The 15,000-nt window shown below is 40.6% G+C and overlaps 1 protein-coding gene across 3 annotated transcripts in view; it reads left to right on the forward strand.

The window, feature by feature from the left end:
- The window catches only part of ppp1r16b (protein phosphatase 1, regulatory subunit 16B), a 69,686-nt gene that overhangs the window by 23,041 nt on the left and 31,645 nt on the right, over nt 1–15,000 (forward strand). For all 3 annotated transcript variants that reach the window (XM_079627293.1, XM_079627294.1, XM_079627295.1), the window contains exon 2: nt 5,294–5,632. In XM_079627293.1, coding sequence (XP_079483419.1) covers nt 5,380–5,632 — 253 coding nt within the window. In that variant the 5' untranslated portion in view covers nt 5,294–5,379. The remainder of the gene's footprint in view (nt 1–5,293; nt 5,633–15,000) is intronic.

A 15,000-nucleotide genomic window follows, 5' to 3' on the forward strand; every position in this document is an offset into this window, starting at 1 on the left:
TTACTAATGTAAGCTCTCCACAGAACATAAACTATTCATTTTATTTTATTATTCGTGTTCGCATTTATGAGGAAAAAACAATGTTACGAACGCGACCGCTCTGAAATCGGCACTAAAAGATGCTTTAAAACTTTCACAGAGACTCAAACAGAAAGCACAAAGCCTTTCTTTAAAGTGAATTTCATTTTGTATTAATTGTATCTTAATTTGAATCAATGTTTCATCAACCAATTGCCTGGATTTAATAAATAATAAGTAAAGCAGAATCGGAGCGGCTGTTCTGTCGGACAACATCTCCAAGACGTTACACACCATATGACTAGTAAGTCAAAGTCCAAATCACATTCTTTGCTGTCCCAAATTAATTGATATAAGTACCAGTGTAGAACACTATATAGAAACAGTGTCTATTCCTCGTTTAGTGAGGCCAAACAATAAATCTACTGTAGGATCTAAGAAAAATCTAATTGTGATTAAACCAGAAAATCTCAATATTAGTGAACAAAAACAATTTCTAAAGCTAGGTCTTCTAAACATTAGATCGCTTACACCTAAGGCGGTTATTGTAAATGAAATGGTCACTGATAATAGCTTCGATGTACTCTGCCTTACTGAAACCTGGCTTAAACCAAATGATTATTTCGGTCTTAATGAGTCCACTCCACCAGGATACGGTTATAAGCATGAGCCCCGTCTGATTGGTCGTGGCGGCGGTGTTGCAACAATCTATAGAGATATTCTTAATGTTACTCAGAAAACAGGCCACAGGTTTAATTCGTTTGAAGTACTTGTTCTAAATGTTACGCTCCTAGATGTAAGAAAGAAATCCCTATTATCTCTAGCCTTGGCTACCGTATATAGACCGCCAGGGCCTTACGCTGATTTCCTAAAAGAGTTTGCAGATTTTCTCTCAGATCTATTGGTCAATGTCGATAAGGCAATAATTGTTGGAGATTTCAACATACACGTTGATAACACAAATGATGCGTTAGGAGCTGCGTTTACAGATTTATTAAACTCCTTTGGGGTCAAGCAAAACGTTAGTGGTCCCACTCATCGTCTTAATCATACTCTAGATTTAATTATATCATATGGAACCGATCCAACCAATATAGATATTATACCGCAAAGTGATGATGTCACTGATCATTACATGGTAACTTGCATACTACGTACGGCTGAAATGTGTCATGTTGCGCCACGTTATCGACCAGGCAGAACAATCCTTCCAACCACTATAGATAGATTCTTGAATAGCTTACCTGATCTATCTCCGCTCCTCAGTGAACCCAAACAAACAGATGAGCTAGAGGAAATGACTAGCAGTATGAGCACCATTTTCTCTAGTACATTAGAAACTGTTGCACCAATTAGACTAAAAAAGGTTAGAGAGAAAACTAAAGCACCATGGTACAACAGTGCTACGCATGTTATCAAGAGAGAAACTCGTAACTTAGAGCGCAAATGGAAACAAACTAATTTAGAGGTCTTTAGAATCGCGTGGAAAGACAGTATGTCACGTTATAAAAAGGCTCTAAAAGCAGCCAGGGCTGAGCATCTCCGCAAACTAATAGAAAATAACCAAAACAATCCAAGGTTTTTATTTAACACTGTGGCTAGATTAACAAATAAACAGACATCACCTGAACAAAATATTCCGTTACATTTTAATAGTAATGATTTCATGAATTTCTTCACTGAGAAAATAGAAAGCATCAGAAACACAATTGTAAATGTACAATCTTTGACAGCGTCTTATGATTCAGCCTCAATTATCGCCCCTCAAGAACAACTACAGCGCTTTACAACTATAGGACAGGAAGAGCTAAATAAACTTATCACTGCATCTAAACCAACAACATGTTTATTAGATCCAATACCCACTAAACTACTGAAAGAAGTGTTACCTGTAGTGGAAGAGCCTCTTCTCAATATTATTAACTCGTCTTTATCTTTAGGACATGTTCCAAAAACATTCAAGCTAGCAGTTATAAAACCTCTTATTAAGAAACCACAATTAGATCCAAATAACCTAGCAAATTACAGACCCATTTCAAATCTTCCATTTATGTCTAAAATACTTGAAAAAGTTGTGTCCGCTCAACTGTGCTCTTTCTTGCAAGAAAACGATATCTATGAAAAGTTTCAGTCAGGATTCAGGCCACATCATAGCACAGAAACTGCGCTGGTTAAAATTACAAATGATTTACTTTTAGCTTCTGACCAAGGCTGTATCTCAATACTAGTTTTACTCGATCTTAGCGCTGCGTTTGACACTATAGATCATAAAATACTCTTAGATCGACTTCAAAATTACACTGGTGTTCAGGGACAGGCATTAAGCTGGTTTAGATCGTACCTATCAGACCGTTACCATTTTGTCCATTTAAATGGGGAAAAATCAAAGATAACGTCAGTAAATTATGGAGTGCCGCAAGGATCTGTATTAGGCCCCCTGCTATTCTCAATTTATATGCTGCCACTTGGTAATATTATAAGAAAACATGGAATAAGTTTCCACTGTTATGCTGATGACACTCAATTATATATTTCATCTAGACCAGATGATAACACTAAATTATCTAAAATGACAGAGTGTGTTAAAGATATAAAATATTGGATGACGTGTAATTTTCTTCTATTAAATTCAGATAAAACGGAGGTATTACTGATTGGTCCAAAAAACTGCCCACAAAACCTCTTACAATACAACCTTAATCTAGATGGACGTCCTGTTACTTTATCCTCTACAGTAAAAGACCTGGGTGTTATACTAGACCGCAACTTGTCTTTTGAAAATCATATTTCAAATGTCACAAGAACAGCCTTTTTCCACCTTAGAAACATTGCTAAGCTACGTAACATGCTATCAGTTTCTGATGCAGAAAAGTTAGTTCATGCATTCATGACCTCGAGACTAGATTACTGTAATGCTCTATTAGCTGGTTGTCCTGCATCCTCAATAAACAAGCTACAGTTAGTCCAAAATGCAGCCGCTAGAGTTCTTACTAGGTCAAGAAAATATGATCATATAACACCAATTTTATCATCTCTACACTGGTTACCTATTAAGTTCTGTATCAATTACAAAGTATTGTTACTGACCTATAAAGCCCTAAATGGTTTAGCTCCTGTGTATTTAAGAGATCTTCTATCGCCATATAATCCATCGCGCTCTTTAAGATCACTAAATTCGAGGCTTCTGGTCGTACCTAGGATATCTAAGTCCACTAAAGGAGGGAGGGCGTTTTCACATCTAGCTCCTAAACTCTGGAATAGCCTTCCTGATATTGTCCGAGGCTCAGACTCGCTCTACCAGTTTAAAACTAGATTAAAGACGCATCTCTTTAGCCAAGCATTCACATGATGCATCTCATACCTTTTATACTACAGTTAAATCAGATCAAATGCATTCATATTATGAACAGCAGCTACGCTAATTATTTCCCATCTGCCTTTTTTGTTGTTATCTCGGGACGCCTGTCCCGAGATAACTCAAATAGAGTTCGTCAGCTCCAGTTATGTATCCAGCCTCTCATGGAGACTTCAGATGCCCCAACGCCTGTGATGAGACGACTCGACGCCTGTGAAGAGACGACCCAACGCCGGCGATATGTTATGCCCTAAATTTCATGATTAACTAACTGTATTTTTGTATGTATATTTTTGAAATGCATTTTCTGTAAAGCTGCTTTGAAACAATGTGTATTGTGAAAAGCGCTATACAAATAAACTTGAATTGAATTGAATTGAATTGAATAATAGATATCACGACGACTCGGAGGCGCCGGCGCATGAACCGGAGCTCGTCTCAGAAATGAACCGAAACTCCGCACAGCCTACTCGCCTCACAGACCCGAGAAATATATCTATGATCTACAGAACGCTGGAGATCATACTTCTAAACAGAACAATTCAAAAGGAAAGAAAACGATGTAATCCGTACGAGAAGTGCATTTCTCTCCGGCGCGTTCTCTAGTGCGAAGATCACGAGTCAGCATCGACGACTTCATCTCTGCAGCCGACACAGAAAACACTTTTAACACATTTAAACGTCTCCTTGCTATATGTGACATATTCATAATCATTACTTTAGCCGGTTCTTTGTGACGGCTTTTATGTGCCTTATTGGCAGCGCCGCCCTTACATGTGTCATGAACACGTCAACACCGCATCAGCACTGAAAACATGGAGATTTTTATTTTTAAACCCCCCCCAAAAAAAAACGTGATACGGACCGAATCGTGGGTTTAGTGTATCGTTAATAGCAACTCTAAAAAGGTGGTGGGTACAAAATGACTCGCGTCTTTTAACCCCTTATCAAGCGCCCCCCCTTTTTATTAATAGACATGAAAATGCACATTACAAACTTAAATGGTTGTAATTCAAGAATGCTTTGGAATATGTAGATTGGTCTTGTTTTTAAGAAGACACTTGGCAGATTTTTGTAGAAGTGAAATAAATTAAGACAGTTAAACAAAAAAAAAAGTTATAGAATTTTGGAATTCATGAAAATTGTATTATTCATATTTTATTTAAAATATATATTTTCAAAACCTGGTGGACTCTAAAACGGCAAAATAATCAAAGACAAAAATCTGAACAAGTTGTGTTTCAAATATTAGTTTGATATCAGAAGATAAGCGTTCAGTGAGATTTAGTTCAGGCGCAGTACCACACTTCTCCACTAGTGGACATCACTGCCCATATAAGGGCGTCTCCATCTCCATATGTGGTTTGAGTCTGAACCATTATTTTTACAATTTTCATACAATTTATGAAGTAGACATCCTATTCAGAAGTAGTGTTGGAAGTTTGGCAGATTTTGAAATGAACTCAACCTCTAAGAAACACAAAAGATCACGTGTGTGCATTATAGCTCGCCGCCACATCACTAATGCTGAATCTATTATAGTTTCTTTATATTTAAAACATTTTCAGACCTTTTTTTTCTAAAACAATTGAACGGATGCTATCTTCTGAACTCTTGGCATGAAAACAAACTGAGGTTTCTACCATTCTTTCATGATTTTTCATGTTCATCACTATTTCAAAATAAAGGTCTGAACACGCCTCAGGAGGATGAACATATTATTGTTGCAAATTGATAAATTACAGCTCCTCTGTTATGTATTTTGAAAATCAGTCACCAAATATGTAGACTAGAGATTGTAAGCTTTAAAATTATATATAGTTTGTCAAGATTAGTTTAGGTTTAGTATAGGATATTACTGTGCCAATATAAGGGTTTAAACGACTCTGGTGGAGCTAATGCTGTCTGTGTGTTCCTCAGGTCCAGGATGAAGGCTGGAGGTTTGGCAGGGAGAGGCTCCAGTCCCTGCTAGATTCATCCTCATCTTCATCATCCTCATCTTCATCATGGCCAGTCACCTGGAGCTGCTGACGGAGCTGCAGAATCTGGATAAAGTGCCGAGTCTGGAGCGCCTCCGAGCCGCGCAGAAGCGCCGCACGCAGCAGCTCAAGCGATGGGCCGTGTACGAGAAGGACATGCAGAACAAGAAGCGCAAGAACGACAAGCGGCGCGCACACGCGCAGGAGAGCCGGCGGAGGGTCTCGTTCGCGGCCAGCGTCGCGCTGCTGGAGGCGTCGGCGAGGAACGATCCCGGGGAAGGTGAGGATGCTTCATTTCACCACGGATTCATTCAAACATGTGACCCTGGACCACTGAACCAGTCACGAGTCGCACGGGGAAATTAGAATATCGTGCAAAAGTTCATTTATATCAGTAATTCAACTTAAAAGGTGAAACTAATATATTATATAGACTCATTACATGCAAAGTGAGAAAACTGCAGTGAACAAAAGACAGTCTCAAAAACACGGTTTGAAATCGCTGGTGTTTCTGACGTCACACACTACCTTGACCAATCAGATCAACGTGTGCTCGTCCACCAGTGGATCTCTGAGGGAGTGAGTGAGTGAGTGGAGGCGGGGCTCGTTCGCATATACATAGAACCGCGCATACTAAATGAGGGAAGGGTGTCGAGTTACATTCAAGATATTTTAAGGCATAAAGACAAAAAAACATCTGGTTTCTGCAGAATAATCAGTGGTGAGGGTGTGTCTGGCGAACGGCGAGTGACCTTATGAAACGTGTGTGTGTGTCTGCCAGTGACGTCGTGTGAAATCTGGTGGCCCTTCGACACGTCATTTAACAAGCCGCTAAAAAGAGGATTTCTGTGTAAAAAACATCTGAGCTTCTGCAGTCGAGAGAGAGCTCGTCCACGAGTGTGAGATAATGCGCTGAAGCAGCGGGAAATATCTGTGTGAGGGAGAGTGTGTGTGTGTGTGTGTGTGTGAGACTGCAGGAGAAGTGGTGTGTGTGTGTGTGTGACTGCAGGAGAAGTGGTGTGTGTGTGTGTATGTGTGTGTCTGTGTGTGTGTGTGTGTGTGAGACTGCAGGAGATGTGGTGTGTGTGTGTGTGTGTGAGTGAGACTGCAGGAGTAGTGAAGTGTGTGTGTGTGTGTGTGTGTGTGTGAGACTGCAGGAGTAGTGAAGTGTGTGTGTGTGTGTGTGCGTGAGACTGCAGGAGAAGTGGTGTGTGTGTGTGTGTGACTGCAGGAGAAGTGGTGTGTGTGTGTGTGTGTGTGTGTGTATGACTGCAGGAGAAGTGGTGTGTGTGTGTGTGTGTGTGTGTGTGACTGCAGGAGAAGTGGTGTGTGTGTGTGTGTGAGTGAGACTGCAGGAGTAGTGAAGTGTGTGTGTGTGTGTGTGTGTGTGAGTGAGACTGCAGGAGTAGTGAAGTGTGTGTGTGTGTGTGAGAGACTGCAGGAGTAGTGAAGTGTGTGTATGTGTGTGTGTGTGAGTGAGACTGCAGGAGTAGTAAAGTGTGTGTGTGTGTGTGTGTGACTGCAGGACAAACACAGGCTGGATTTGCTTGCGCTTTAATCCCATCAGATTATCCTGCAGTGTAATCTCATCTCGACCTGAACGATTACGCTCTGCTATTTTCTGCCCAGACTAACGTGTGTTTCGGCCTTCATCATGAACCGACACTAAACAAAGTTATTGTTTATTGTATTTTTATTTTAACTGCAGGAGTAGTGAAGTGCGTGTGTGCGTGTGTGTGTGTGTGTGTGTGTGTGTGTGTGTGTGTGTGTGTGTGTGTGTGATAGTGCAGGAGTAGTGAAGTGTGTGTAGTTGCAGCCGCTGGCATTAGTGTGAGTGCAGCTCCTGAACATGACTGAGGTTTCGAGAGGATGTTGGGTAGTTTCCGGTGTTTAGTTGTGCTGGTCGTGTCAGAGGAGCAGTGTGTGTGTGTGTGTGTGTGTGTTGTGGTTATATCTTCTGGCTGATGTATTTTATTAATTTTGACTCATATCTCATATCATGAAACGATCTCTGATGTTCCTGCGCTTCACTCTCTGAGTGTTTACCAGCGCAAACTCATTCATTAATGAGAAGATAAAAGTTGTTGTCATCTGATCACGTCTCATATTTACTGATCACATGACGAGCCATAAAGCAGGTCATGACCTCAGAGATACTCAATCTAAACTCAACTTAAACTCAACCAAAGCTCAACCTAAACTCAACCGAAGCTCAACCTAAACTCAACCGAAGCTCAACCTAAACCCAACCGAAGCTCAACCTAAACCCAACCTAAACTCAACCGAAGATCAACCTAAACTCAACCGAAGCTCAACCTAAACTCAACCGAAGCTCAACCTAAACTCAACCGAAGCTCAACCTAAACTCAACCGAAGCTCAACCTAAACTCAACCGAAGCTCAACCTAAACTCAACCTAAACTCAACCGAAGCTCAACCTAAACTCAACCGAAGCTCAACCTAAACTCAACCTAAACTCAACCGAAGCTCAACCTAAACTCAACCTAAACTCAACCTAAACTCAACCGAAGCTCAACCTAAACTCAACCTAAACTCAACCTAAACTCAACCGAAGCTCAACCTAAACTCAACCTAAACTCAACCGAAGCTCAACCTAAACTCAACCTAAACTCAACCAAAGCTCAACCTAAACTCAACCTAAACTCAACCGAAGCTCAACCTAAACTCAACCTAAACTCAACCTAAACTCAACCGAAGCTCAACCTAAACTCAACCGAAGCTCAACCTAAACTCAACCGAAGCTCAACCTAAACTCAACCTAAACTCAACCGAAGCTCAACCTAAACTCAACCGAAGCTCAACCTAAACTCAACCGAAGCTCAACCTAAACTCAACCTAAACTCAACCGAAGCTCAACCTAAACTCAACCTAAACTAAACCGAAGTTTAACCTAAACTCAACCGAAGATCAACCTAAACTCAACCGAAGCTCAACCTAAACTCAACCGAAGCTCAACCTAAACTCAACCTAAACTCAACTGAAGCTCAACCTAAACTCAACCTAAACTCAACCTAAACTCAACTGAAGCTCAACCTAAACTCAACCTAAACTCAACTGAAGCTCAACCTAAACTCAACCTAAACTTAACTGAAGCTCAACCTAAACTCAACCTAAACTCAACCTAAACTCAACTGAAGCTCAACCTAAACTCAACCTAAACTCAACTGAAGCTCAACCTAAACTCAACCTAAACTTAACTGAAGCTCAACCTAAACTCAACCTAAACTCAACCTAAACTCAACCGAAGCTCAACCTAAACTCAACCTAAACTCAACCTAAACTCAACCGAAGCTCAACCTAAACTCAACCGAAGCTCAACCTAAACTCAACCGAAGCTCAACTTTCAGATAAACTGCTGGTTTAAACCTAAACTGGTATCTGAAGGTTGAGCTTCGGAGCAGTTTAGGAATCCTCTGATCCTAGGCTAAAATCTGTGAACGTTAGTTTGACATGTTCACCGACAGCCGATTAATGACCGTTGCATCAGATTTGATCTCCGACAGAATTCTGGCGAGTCCTGACTCCAGTCCTGCAGTGTGGCGTCTCCCACGACGGCCGTCAAGTTGTGTTTATTTTTCAAGATGAGCCGTGACCAAACTTAACATTTGAGATTTCTTTGTAGCAACCATTTCAATCCCTAGTGTAGCGCAGCTCACATCACCGAACGCGTCATCGACTGATGATGTAGAACTCCGGACGAGTTTCCTCGCGTGCGTCCGGTGTGGCAGCGGAGATCTCAGTGTCACATGACTGACAGCGAGGATCATGTTCGTTCAGTCGTGAAGGACGATAATAAAGTCCCTGTTCGGGAACAAAGCAAACGATCTACAGGTCTGAGGATTAGATTGTGCTCCAGAAGAAACTCAATGAAGCTGTCAATCATGAAGCTCTGGAATCATTGCCTGATGGACGCGGTTTATGAGAATATCAATATATGTATTTGGAGTAGGCTGCACTTTTGCACCATATTTAGTTCACGTCACTGAAGCGATCTTCACTCTGCTCGTCTGTGGTTTGCTTGTTTTCAGTCTAAGTATCAAATAGCTTCAGTATTAATCTTTTATTTATGAATCTGTCATCTTTCTAATAAACCTGCAAAACAAGCCCAGCAAACCGGCTCCTGTGAAACATGTTATCGGCACAGTCGCTTTAGCCATGATGATGTGTGTGTGTGTGTGTGTGTGTGTGTGTGCTGACTGTAATGCATCACATGTGTTTCTGCAGATTCTTATGTTGTTCTCATGTTTATGAATGTCTGGAAGTTCAGTTATGAGTTATGACTGAGCTTCTGTTCTGGACGTCGGTTTATAAGAAGTCGCTGGAATAGAAAGAGGAAGTCGAGCTCTTTTTAACTCTGTGGGTTATTGTGACACGCATGATACAAACACACATCAGCCAATCAGTGAAGAGCTGACGGCATGTTGTTGATGTGATCCGTGTGTGTGTGTGTGCGCGTGCGTGCGTGCATGTGTGTATGTGATGATTTCAAGGTCTGATCCGGATCCGTGTGTGTGTGTGTGTGTGTGTGTGATGATTTCAAGGTCTGATCCGGATCCGTGTGTGTGTGTGTGTGTGTGTGTGTGTGAGAGACGTCTGATAGAACCGTCTGTTTCACAGATGAACTTCCTCCCACTCGCCCTACGAGTTTATTAACAAACACTCGCTGTGAGAGTCTGCTGACAGACTGTGTGTGTGTGTGTGTGTCTGTGTGTGTGTGTGTGTGTGTGTGTGTGTGTGTCTGTGTCTGTGTGTGTCTGTGTGTGTGTGTGTGTGTGTGTGTGTGTCACAGCAGTGCTCATTAAGTCTGCATTAGGTCACTCATTCACATCTCACTGTCTTTGTTCCAGGTCCACATTAACATTCCTTGGCGCTCAAGAACGTTCTGTGGGAACCGTGTGTGTGTGTGTGTGTGTGTGTGTGTGTGTGTGTGTGTGTTGAAGCTCGCGTCTTAGATAATAACAATTCAGTTAATGAATATTAATTACTGTAGCTGCATTTATGCTTGTTCTGCTGATGATGTGAGGGATGGAGACCTGTGTGAAACTCATCACCGTGTGTGTGTGTGTGTGTGTGTGTGTGTGTGTGTGTGTGTCTGTGTGTCTGTGTGTGTGTGATTTTTCAGCTGTTTTGTCCAGCAGGTAAAAATCATATGCATTGAATTCCTTTTAAGCTGAGGATGCAGCACACTATGTGTGTGTGTGTGTGTGTGTGTGTGTGTGTGTGTGTACATTGCAGAAGCCAGCAGGTAATAAGATCTGACAAGATTTCAAAAGGCACTTTACTGTGTTTTGATGTTTATATCGGTGTTCCTTCAGTCTATTAATTGCGCGTGTGTGTGTGTGTGTGTGAGTGAGTGAGTGAGTGAGTGAGTGAGTGAGTGAGTGAGTGAGTGAGAGAGAGAGTGTGTGTGTTTGTGTACGTTAGATGAGCTTGTAGTTTAGTAAGCAAAATCCACTCACTGCCTACTCAGCAACACGATATACATTCATACATCCTTATGCCAGCCTTCAGTGTGTGCGTGCGTGTGTGTGTGTGTGTGTGCGTGTGTGTGTGTGTGCGTGTGTGTGTGTGTGATCAGGGATGTGGACTTTGGGAGTGGGATTGAATGTTTGGGATTCTTCAGTAATTGCTCGTTTCGGCTCCACCAGAGATCACATGATAACGCCTCATTATGATTATGATTATGATTATGATGGCAGCAGTGATTCCCATGGGATCGTGTGCGTCACATTCCTGTACTGGAGGACTTTAATATCATCCGTATATATCAAAAAGATACAAATTGGTATATAATATAGATATATTATATACAATAACATTATTAATTATTACATTATTGTTTATATTCGCCAATAATAATATATTATATACAGTATGATTCAAGAATGGTTCATATTGTTCTCTAATATACTGAATATTATGAAATTAAAAATGTATATTGGTCTATAATAGTATATAATACACAGGTGTGCCCTGTTTTGGATGAACATTAAATTAAATTTGATTATTTTTGCTTTTGGACACTAAAATTAAAGGTAATATTATTAAAACTAATATGATAATGCAGATCAATTCTGAACTCTCTGCATTATAAATGATAAGTTGCACTCGCTCATATCTGTGAGTCCTTCTGCTGTTTCTTCAGTTCTCTCATGTGCATCACAATATTTATATGAATATAAGTGTTTCATTAACTTCTCATGTGATAAATATTTGATGACGGCAGCGGTTGTAAATATGGAAGGATCTGATCAGTGATTCCCTCTGAAGGCTGATGACCCCTCTGTAGTGCACCAGCTCCTCATGCTCACTGTGCTCTAGTGTTCTTGTGTCGGTCACATGTGATGTCATGTGTTGTGATGTCATGTGATGTGATGTCATGTGTTGTGATGTCATGTGATGATGTGTTGTGATGTCATGTGATGATGTGGTGTGATGTCATGTGATGATGTGGTGTGATGTCATGTGATGACGTGTTGTGATGTCATGTGTTGTGTTGTGATGTCGTGATGACGTGTTGTGATGTCATGTGTTGTCGTGATGTGATGACATTTGTTGTGATGTCATGTGTTGTGATGTCATGTGATGTCATTTGTTCTGATGTCATTTGTTGTGATGTCATGTGTTGTGTTGTGATGTCATGTGATGACGTGTTGTGATGTCATGTGTTGTGATGTCATGTGATGACGTGTTGTGATGTCATGTGATGACGTGTTGTGATGTCATGTGATGACGTGTTGTGATGTCATGTGTTGTCGTGATGTGATGACATTTGTTGTGATGTCATGTGTTGTGATGTCATTTGTTGTGATGTCATTTGTTGTGATGTCATGTGTTGTGCTTTCATGTGATGACATTTGTTGTGATGTCATTTGTTGTGATGTCATATGATGTCATTTGTTGTGATGTCATGTGTTGTGATGTCATGTGATGTCATTTGTTGTGATGTCATGTGTTGTGATGTCATGTGATGTCATGTGTTGTGATGTCATGTGATGACATTTGTTGTGATGTCATTTGTTGTGATGTCATGTGATGTGATGTGATGTTTTGTGTTGTGTTGTGATGTCATGTGATGACATTTGTTGTGATGTCATGTGTTGTGATGTCATGTGTTGTGATGTCATGTGTTGTGATGTCATGTGATGTGATGTGTTGTGATGTCATGTGATGACATTTGTTGTGATGTCATTTGTTGTGATGTCATTTGTTGTGATGTCATGTGTTGTGATGTCATGTGTTGTGATGTCATGTGTTGTGATGTCATGTGATGTCATTTGTTGTGATGTCATGTGATGTGCTGTCATGTGATGTGTTGTCATGCCATGTGATGACATTTGTTGTGATGTCATTTGTTGTGATGTCATGTGTTGTGATGTCATGTGATGTCATGTGATGACATGTGTTGTGATGTTATGCGTTTGTTTTCATGTGATGACGTGATGTCATGTTATGTCATGTGATGTCATGTGATGTCATGTGATGTGATGTGATATCGTGATGTGATGTGATGTGATGTGAGAGGACAGAACGTCTCGTCGGCTCTGAGACTCTTACCGCCTGAAGATGTTCAACAGAGCGGCTCGGTCGACACACTTTACAGCTTTTAACACACTTCATGAATTTTAAATGAAGCTCCAGACGGCAGACGAGTGTGAAGGAGGGAAGAGGAATGTTTGTTCCCTCACACGGACGGTTAGCAGAGGAGTTTGGGTCTGGAAGGTGTAGTTAGGAGACGGTCTTTCACAGAACGATCTTTACACTCAGTTTGTGGAAACTAATCAAATGCTGTTTACAGTCGCTCGCTGTGGTTTTAAATGTGGAATATAAAGCAGCGCTTCTTTCCGCCACTATAAAACATTTAACATTATAATTGCGACTTTTTTAATTCATAATTGCAAGTTTACATCTCTTAACTCTGACTTTATATCACACAATTCTGAGTTTATAACTCGCAGTTGCAACTTTATATCACGCAATTCTGATATAAAAAGTCAGAATTGTGAGAGAAAAAGTCGCAAATTACCTTTTTTATTTTTCATTCTGTGGCAGAAACAAGCTTCCAAAATATTTCTGTTCAAGAGAACAATATTTGTTGCCACTTTGTGACTTTATATCCCACATTTCTTACTTGTTTTCTCGATATTGCAAGTTTATATCACAGTTATGAGAAAAAAATTAGCTTCTCTAGAAAAATTGCAGCAAAATATCAGTATATTTTTGTCTCGTTTTCCTGCACAAATATCCAAACATTCATAGTAAACCTTTTTGAATTAAAAAATGAATGTGTTTTTAATGGATGGATTTCTGCTGGTTATTGCTGTGGGCGAGTTTATTATCAGTACCAGTATCGACCGCACATCACGTCAGCTGGTCTACATGGTTATGGCGTGAGCAGAGAGATCAGATATGGCAGAAACAGGGTTTGTACGTTACACTCTAACCAAAAGTTATTCAGACTCCAGATATCGGTTGTGATATTGTTCCACTGGTGTGTGCAGGACACTATAGTGTGAGTGAGGAGAGCAGAACACAGTACACTGACATATTATACCCAAAACTCTTCATACAGAGACTACCAGCAAAAATATAGGAGCAGAACTGACCGGGCCACTGTGAGCTGGTGATGTTCTGCTGAAGTGTGTGTGTGTCTGTAACTGCTAATGGTCTTCTTACACACACACACTGAACACACTGAAGCATTGCTTGGTCACTGGTTGAGCTAAACTGGTATTATCTAATTGTGTAGTTAAATTTACCAGCTGACAGATATTCATCATAATTCATGTGTGTGTGTGTGTGTGTGTGTGTGTGTGTGTGTGTGTGTGTGTGTGTGTGTGTGTGTGTGTGAGACAGTCAAACAGAAGGATGGACAAAACCTGTCAAATATCAAGTGTGTGTGTGTGTGTGTGTGTGTGTGTGTGTGTGTGTGAGACAGTCTAACAGAAGGATGGACAAAACCTGTCAAATATCATGTGTGTGTGTGTGTGTGTGTGTGTGTGTGTGTGTGTGTGTGTGAGACAGTCAAACAGAAGGATGGACAAAACCTGTCAAATATCAAGTGTGTGTGTGTGTGTGTGTGTGTGTGTGTGTGTGTGTGTGTGTGTGTGTGTGTGTGTGTGTGTGTGTGTGAGAGACAGTCTAACAGAAGGATGGACAAAACTTGTCAAATATCAAGTGTGTGTGTGTGTGTGTGTGTGTTAGACAGTCTAACATTTGACACAAAACCTTTCAAATGTCAACTGAGTTCTTTTCATATTTTATCACCATTTTCTAAACTATAGTGAATAAACTGATGATGTGAGGAATGTTGAAGGTGTGTGAATGATGTTGGTGTGACTGTGTTCTGTCACATGTTAGTGTGTGTGTGAGTGTTGTGCGATCGGCTCATAGAGATCATTAGAAGTGTTTTACTCTTCGTCTTCGCTCGTCGTTACTGATCCTTTAATTCATATCAGACGCATCATAATCATCATCATCTTTATCATCATCATCATCAGCTCAGTTACTGACAGCTTATTAATAAACCAGTGAACAAGCACCAGTGTGTTTTACTCAGTGCCGCTCATTATCAAACCGACTGGCTGCTTAATTATGTCCTAGAATTAATATTCAATAATAATAACAT

This window comes from Phoxinus phoxinus, assembly GCF_949152265.1.
Source record: "Phoxinus phoxinus genome assembly, chromosome: 11".
Taxonomy (NCBI): Eukaryota; Metazoa; Chordata; class Actinopteri; order Cypriniformes; family Leuciscidae; genus Phoxinus; species Phoxinus phoxinus.